This window comes from Lolium perenne, chromosome 2 (assembly GCF_019359855.2).
Source record: "Lolium perenne isolate Kyuss_39 chromosome 2, Kyuss_2.0, whole genome shotgun sequence".
NCBI classification, from domain to species: Eukaryota; Viridiplantae; Streptophyta; class Magnoliopsida; order Poales; family Poaceae; genus Lolium; species Lolium perenne.
Window position 1 is genome coordinate 309004136 of NC_067245.2, and position 8093 is coordinate 309012228.

General features: G+C 46.7%; 1 protein-coding gene across 1 annotated transcript; it reads right to left on the reverse strand.

The window, feature by feature from the left end:
- Window positions 1-5048: 5048 nt before the first annotated feature.
- Window positions 5049-7841, reverse strand: LOC127336888 (oryzain alpha chain). Its single transcript, XM_051363750.2, has 4 exons — window positions 7256-7841; window positions 6782-7020; window positions 6556-6693; window positions 5049-5788 (listed from the first exon to the last, which is right to left on the reverse strand). Exons 1-4 carry the CDS (start codon window positions 7719-7721, stop codon window positions 5483-5485), a joined length of 1149 nt encoding a protein of 382 aa, XP_051219710.1. The 5' UTR covers window positions 7722-7841; the 3' UTR covers window positions 5049-5482.
- Between the last annotated feature and the right edge of the window lie 252 nt (window positions 7842-8093).

An 8093-nucleotide genomic window follows, 5' to 3' on the forward strand; every position in this document is an offset into this window, starting at 1 on the left:
TCGTTACGGCGCTCTCGGCTCTCGCATCGAACGGGAGGGACCGGCACGCGCCTGGAGTTGAGGTACCAGCCTCCTCCAGGCAGGCTAGCATCCGGCCATGGCACCGGCCGGTTTTCCTCCCAGAGGCGGCGTGCGAACTCGATGCGGACGTACCGTCTAACTCACGACTTCTTGCCGAACCGCGAGCTGCTAGCCTCGTTGTTGTTCTTGGTTTTGCGGAATGGGAAAAATTTCTTCCCCATGGTGCCGGTCGAGGACTGCGGACTCGGGTAATGGCGTGGTCGAGAAAATAGGCACCGCTAGCGAACCTTAAAAAGACTCGGACGCCACCTCATCTTGGATGTCCTGCCATTGCGACGCCGCCTACCAGCGCACGCGAGCGGAAGGCGAGGCGCGCCATTAACGCGGCCCTGAAAAGCTGCAGCGCGCCGTCTGTAACTTATGACGCGCTGATGATGAAGCATCTGACGCGCTTATGACCGTGCGAGAAGCGTGCAAACGATCGCGCTGTACACGTAGATGCAAATCGTGCCACAAATTTGGGCCGCCTTTGCGTCTCGGTGAACGGATCGGACAGTATGCTCGGCCTGCTGGAACGGGGGTACAAACACAATTTTGATTCACGCGGTCACAGTTCGTTTCCATCACCCGGTTGAAGATGCCCTCATCCTAGATTGTTCGGCGTCCGTTTAGGTCACCTTGTTGTTGGAGATGCCTCCACCCTAGATCGTGAAGAAAGCCATGTGTGTCCCCGACCTACCGGGTCGTGCGTGCTAGTGCCTACACTGCACTTTGAGCATTTTACCCCTTTTATCTAAAAAATAGAAATCCAGTCTGCCCCGCACACACGCAAAGATCTACCGCTCCACCGGATGATCCCAACACGTCGACGCCAGTTATCCAGTTCCGCACACTTCGTCTTCCTCGGGTGAAAATTTTGGTTCTGACGGCGCCCGAAGTGAATCGAACGAAATTCCTTCTTGGCGTCAGGGAAATGAATATCCCAACGCCTGGCCGCCGGGGATTTCCGGTTCCGATGGCTACCGGCTAGGCTAGGCGACACGCGATCTGGACAGTGATCGCTCTCATGGATTGTTGCTGATGCACGGTCGTTACGCTTGCTTGAGCTGTGATGAAACGTACGGGCGTGCGTGCCTTTCACCAAGCAACTAGCCGGTTCACGGTCAAAATGGAAGCCCACAACTCCACAAGAGCATGGACAGGATCAATCCAGACCAGAAAACAATGCTCCCGTGCCTAAGTAAAATCCAGAGCATAGAGTAGATCGGGAAAGCATAGCCACTTTATATATGTGCCCAAGTAAAATCCAAAATGGCGAGCCATTTTCTTATCAGGATTGTCTTGACATCACCAATACTACTCTCTTGGTTCCAATGAATAAAGTCTATATATTTTTCCTAAAAAAAGTTAAGATAAGTAAAGTTTGATATAACTTTTAGAAAAAATTATCAATGAGTATGATATTATACAGATATCATATGAAAATTTATTTCATGATGTATCTAATGGTGTTGATTATGGATTATGCATAGTAATGATTTTTCTAAAAAATAATTGGTCAAACTTTATGTAGTTTGAATTCTGAAAAAAAAAACATTATTAATTGGAACAAGATTGAGAAGACACGCTACATGCATATGCTTCAACCATCTCTGCCAGAAAACAATATGAACCAGCAAGTAAATTCAACCCAAAACCAGCCCCCAGGCCGGCGTGGATAATTGGGAATCCGGTGCTACCGATTTAGGTTAACAAAGACAGGCGTTGCTGTGGTGTGTGAACCCACATGGTTATCTATACATTCTGGCATTACGTACGGCTAAAAGAAAGCCAGCCAAGAGTGGGAGAGAAAGAAAATCTACTACCTGTCCATGAAGGAAAATGTCTAATCAATCAAGCCTTTCTTTCCGTGTTGCTTTCGTTTTGGAACGCGGTTCTGCTGTTGCTTTCATCCATTTTACTTGCTATAGGATATAATGCACGCACATATTATCAGAACCGGTCCTGCTCAGGTATAACTCGATGTCATGCTGGGCAACATTTGCCCCATGGATATATATCAGATTATCTGTGGGATTGTGGGGCGACTGGGTTGACTTCACCGGCTAAAAATGGAGGGAGTAAAGTACGTGATGAACTCACTAAAAGGCGTCTATTTTTTTATTTTTTTGACCAAACGATCAGATCGATTTATAAATTAGCAAAGTACACAGAAGATAAAACAAACCCTGAAACAAAATACAAGCGACAAAGATATGTGAACAAACCAAGAGCTACTTAAAGGTCCAAGATATGTATCACGATCGAAGTAGTAATAACAACCTCTCATTGGCATCCCAATAATAGATTGATTCATCTACAACACGCCCTACTCGTACGGGTAAATAAATTGTAGAATCTCAAACATGCACAAGGGGTGCTGAGATTGAAGCTTTCCAACAGCCACATGGATCACCCAACCAAATACATGACAACTTAAGGTCACTGAACAGACAAACCAAGAAAATGGTTTCAAACTATTGCTTCCTCACCATAGTATAGGAAAGAATGACCTAATTACAAACAGTGAACCAAGAGGCAACATACCAAAACAATTTGACACGATTATCACCACCATCATCACCAAAATGTATCCATTTTACTGCATATTTCAGTGTTAGTGGAGTTGACACCAGAAAGAAGGTTCAGTTAACATCAAGTGCGGTTTGTAAAGTTCAGTGAGAGAAGTAATTTCACACCTCATGTACCGTGTACTGATTGTGTTATGCTCATTAGAAGCAGCAAACTGCAGTGTCCTATATACACATCAAGACCAATGCGGACAAATACTAGTAGAAAATATATTCTGAAAATATTGCAGAGGCTGGAAGTCTTAGGGTGACTTCTTTTGGGCTGCTGCTTATGCATAAGCCAGCTTCTGATTTTCGGTCCGGAAAAGCAGCGGTGGAGATAAACTCCATAAACTGTGCCGGAGACTTCTTTGGGGCTTCTAGAATTTTGGGTTCATTTGGGTTCAGGGAGGACTAGCACGAGGTCGGCGCCGTTTGTAGACAAGAAGGTCGAGCTCGGCGCTGGTTGGGGAGGTAGCCCTCGAGCTCGTCGCCGGCAGAGGGTGGACAGATGGTGAGGGAAGCGGTTGTGGAGGTCGAGCTCGAGGTCAGCGCCGCATCTGGAGTAGAAGGTTGAGCTCGGATCGGACGAGGCCGTGGGGCGGTGGCGGAGGACGAGGTAGTGGGGCAGCGACGGAGGCGGCCGTGGGGCGGCGAGGTCGAAGGCGGCCGTGGGGCGGCGAGGTCAAAGGCGGCCGTGGGGCGGCGGCAGGGGACGAGGTAGTGGGGCGGCGGCAGAGGACGAGGTAGTGGGGCGGCGGCAGAGGACGAGGTAGTGGGGCGGCGGAGGAGTCGGAGCGGAGGCGGCCGTGGGGCGGCGAGGTCGGAGGCGGCCGTGGGGCGCGGCGGCGAGGTCGGAGGAGGCTGCGGGGCGGCGGCGGAGGACAAGGGGCGTATTTGTTCGCTCCCTATCGCAGAAGCTCGGGAAACGGCAGAGAAACACCTCACGAGCAGTTTCTGGCTATACACATGAATTGGGCTTCTCGGTGGAAATAAGCCGGGCTGAAGCTAGAGACTTCTTTTGGGCTTCAGCGGTGTGCCACCTCGAAGCCGGCCAAGAAGCCCAAAAGAAGTCAGCCTTATTGGTGTTTGCTCTGTATATAAATGTCTTGTTGCATGGCTGTCTAAATAAAATGCAAAGGCTGGAAGTGCTGGACTTAAAAAAACAGGGAACATGCGACTGTTGCTTTGATTTTGTTGTACTATGTTAGCACAGCTGTGAGATTACAGTAAACATGTTTGTTTAACTGAAGCTCAGAACTGCTGTAGCTAGCATCCTTTTGTTTATGAACACCTTCTTAGTTGATGTGTGAAGTTGGTTACTTCAACCCTGTGTTTAGTCTGCTAGCTGTACATGCCTAAGGCTTACTATTTAGGCAAGCAAGATGTACCATTAGACTAAAAAATACTCAGCAGGAGTAATGTTATATCAATCGGCAAGCATAGAAACAATTAAAACAAGGTACATCTCGTGAATCTGCAGCACATAAACATAATTTCTTGCAACACTAGAACAATGTCAAAGGGAACTGATCACACAGAGAGATAACCCTCAATTCCTCATTCAAATCTATCTCCAATACTACAACAGAATCATATGGAACTTCAAAATAATGAACCACAATCAAATGAAACACGCATGTCTTCTGCTTCTTTACTTCTACAGTCATGCAAAGAGAAACCCCATCAGACAGACTACAGTTATGAGTAATATTCAGCAAAGGAAAAACGCATCAGACAAAGAATCATCAATTTTGCACCATAGTGTGCAGCAAGTAATTGTAATTCAGTAGTCACTGTTTAAAAACTTTATTTTCACAACACAAGTTAAAAGTAACACCTGCTTCACAACTTTTGGAGACCCTCTATAATCATTGAACAGCTGCCAAAGAAGAATGGGTTTCTGGAACAAGGCAAAATGGTTTTACTACATCTACAGGAGAACAAATAAAGAGATAATTAAGTATTATCGTGTGGATACCTTTGTGCAAAGTGCAAAAACACAATGAAATATGGCGCTTGACCTTGGATATAGATATTGATGTATATCCACTTTCAGAAGGTCCAGCATCCAGAACCTGGGAGCCACTGACTGAATCTTTTTGGCTGCTACTTCAGTCTGCTTCCATTCTAGACATGAAGCCGACCCAGGTCAGTAGCAACACAAGGCAACAACCAGCACCAAGGACCATGTACTGTTAGTCTAATCATAAACAACCTTTGGTGTGCCTGTTTGTACATGTCTAGAATGACCAATCTTAAGCATGTTCAAAGCCAATGGGAGAGCAAACAAGGGAATATATAGCAGTCCCACGAAGCAACAAAAGAATCTAATGAAGTTCAAAGTGAAGCCAACTCAGCCGGTAGGGAGAGAGTAAATCACTAGTAGTACCGAGGAAATACCAAATGGACAGAGTATGCATAAATGTTGCCATGTGCTTATGCCATTCCTTTTATTAATCATTTTTCATAGATTAAAGGGGCCACACAATTCCCAATTTCATGAAGGAATTGGAGTATGTTTTTACACCACACACATACACCCGCATTGGCGTCCGCATTCTAACGTCAACAAACATAAAATAGCACAAGCCCTCTCTAGCTACTCACGCCTGTAAGTAAACTGTTTTGGATGTCAAAAAGACTACAAAATAAAACCCTGTTGTTGGATGCAAGTTGGAAGTCATTCCCAGCGACGCCATGGCATAGTTTGGACTCCTCATTTTTCAGAAGATAACCTCAACCGCCGCAGATCCTCCTTGTCCCGGGGGCCCAACCATGAGCTCCATAACAATGATTGGACGCACAAACAGTTTCGAACGATGGAGGGGCTGATGTCATGATGTAGATCTTCACACGCTGCTCTTCTTGCCCATAGCTGCACTGGCAGAGAAAGCTCGGTGTGGCTTGGCAAGGGTATGCTTAGGGCCAGTGTTCAGGGGCTTCGTCTGGTTCTTGATTGGGTAACAAGGCCAAAAGGTGATTCCACATGTGCCACTGATTGTCTTGACGTTACGCTCCATCCGGACATAGCCAGACTCACCCCAGCCGGTGCCCAAGGACTCCTTCACGATCCAGTAGTCCTTGCCATTTTCTGAACCATAACCAACAACAGTGGCTGCACGGTCAACGTCTGATCCGCAGGTTGATAAGATACCCTAGAAAGATCAGTGTGTAATAATCAGTACAGAGCGAACTGGCTATGTGAATCTTGGAACACAAAGCTGATGGTAAGCTTACGGTTGTATCGCACAGTACAACATTGTAACATACAAAGCTTTCATCAACGGAAAGAAAGTTAGTGCATCGCGAATGCTTCAAAAGTGTTCACCAGAAGTGTTCTTGCTTTGCTGGTTTCCACGAGGTACCAGTAGGAACACATAAAAGTGGCTCGCTTATCAAACATGCTCGAAATGGGGGCCAGATCAGAAAAAAGTTCTAAATTATCTGAATAATATCAAATTATGAGGAAGTCGGGACTCTGTTGAAATTAGTCGTTGCTTGGTTGTAGCTGTTGCAACTTGCAACCAGATGACAACATTTCTATTTCTTTTGTTATATAATAAAATAATAATTAATTACGCCTATTGTAGCACTCACAGTCATCTATGATCAGTTGCACACAACTAATAGTCTACAGTTCTCTCTTTTTATTCTAAAAAATATAATAGTCCAATTTAGCGGAGGAGCAAATGAAAGCAATTAGGTGGGAGGACCTAGCATATTCATACCTTGCTCAGATACTACCGAGCTCTCTAATTGATTTTGTTTTCAGAAAGGGGAAGTCCCAGTGCATCGATTGACGCATATAGCCTAGCTCTCTAATTGAGTAGATAAAACATCTATTTGAAACAAAGACGTACCAATAATTAACCTTATGTTGCCTAGTCAGGGAGAATCATAATTCTAGAAAAAAATAGCTCACCGACTCATAGTGTTGGAATTCTCTGCCCCTGCCGTCAATTGCAACACTGATTGGCTGGTTTGAAACTGCCTTTTGCAGGCTCTTTTCGCTGTACATGGGCACATCATTGCAGTCATCAATTGTAACAGCCGTCTTATTCTGCAAATGCCACAAAACAATGACATGGTATGGTGCCTGTTCTTGTGGAAGTTAGAAGGAAACTAACTGAGAAGCAAGAGATATACACCTTGTTAGCAGCACAATAATGGTTGCCCTTGGCAATGTAAGGGTAGTCCTGTGTCGTGCCGATCCCATTATTGTTCATGATGAACACGAATGCATCATCCATTAGACCTCCATCGCACCCGGCATTGTATAAAGTGTCACAGTCAACCAGCTCTTGCTCGGACAAAGAAATGAGCTGGCCCGTAACAATCTGGTTGATTCCTTCAACAGCTGCTATTGCTGAAAAGGCCCAGCTGCTCCCTGGAAAAGAGGAACTGAGATCGGATCCTCATATCTCTGTCTCAAGATTTTAGTTTGTGTTCTTTACATACTGGTACAAGTAGCAACTAACAGAGTAGGAAGATCTTGCAACTAGTAGAATAGGGGCCAGATTTTGGCTTGTGGTGACAATGCAATACAGTTGCAACAAATTTGATAATCTGGAAAAATAAAAGAGATCGAAGCAGCAGCAACAGATTAAGTCGAGGATGCTCACCACAATCGCCCTGGTCCTTGACCTCGACAACCGCTCCCTTCTCCCTCCAATCGAAAGACTCCGGCAGCTCCTCGCTGTCGTTGGCCTGGTACCTGGCGCTCAGCTTCCTCTGCCTCCCCGGCTTGCTCCGAACCCCGAGGTACCTAGCACGGTACTCCTCGTTGGTGATGTCGGCGAAGCGGTTGAGCCCCAGGCGGAAGGAGTGGAGGCCGGCGTCAGCGGCGGTGTTGTGCTGGTCGATGTAGCGTAGGTTGTCCCTGAACACCTGGAACCGGCGGTCCTCCTCGCCGAGGGCGTTGTAAGTCCTACCGTGCTGCGCCATCCACTCCGCGTACACCCGCCGCGTCTCCTCCTCGCTCCTCTCCCCGTACGACACGATCGACATATCCGCCGCAGCCGCCAGCGACAGCAGCAGCAGCAGCAGCACCGCCGCTGCCGAGGCCAGGAGAGATCTCGAGCTCCTCATTTCCGCAACGAGGAGACTACTTTTTTTTTTGGACTACTGAGGAAGAAGATCAGGCGACGAGAGCGTGGAGCTCTGGGGCTGTGGGAGACTGACTGGGCCGTGCTTTTGTTTCCCGACATAGAGAGTGAAGGCCCGTGTGTTGAATGTTTTGGCTATATCCAATGTCTCAAGTAGTCAAGTCCTAAAATCGTATACATTTTGAACATAGCGGTCATTTCTATCATGGACTGACTACCCAGCAGCGGCGCCCCACATTTGGTTGCCCGTGCGGCGCTTTTCACTACTCGAGGTATGCATGTAATTAATTAGTCACTTTCAGATGCATGAATTAATTAGTCTACACAATGGTATGTATGAGACTAATTAGTACCC

Bases quoted from the DNA above. Each gene is read 5' to 3' on its own strand.
- LOC127336888 (XM_051363750.2), bottom strand. From the start codon at position 7,721: ATGAGGAGCTCGAGATCTCTCCTGGCCTCGGCAGCGGCGGTGCTGCTG. The intron at 6,694-6,781 runs GTGTATATCTCT...TGGCATTTGCAG, and splicing joins ATTATTGTGCTGCTAACAAG to AATAAGACGGCTGTTACAAT. The intron at 5,789-6,555 runs GTGAGCTATTTT...TGATCTTTCTAG, and splicing joins AATTCCAACACTATGAGTCG to GGTATCTTATCAACCTGCGG.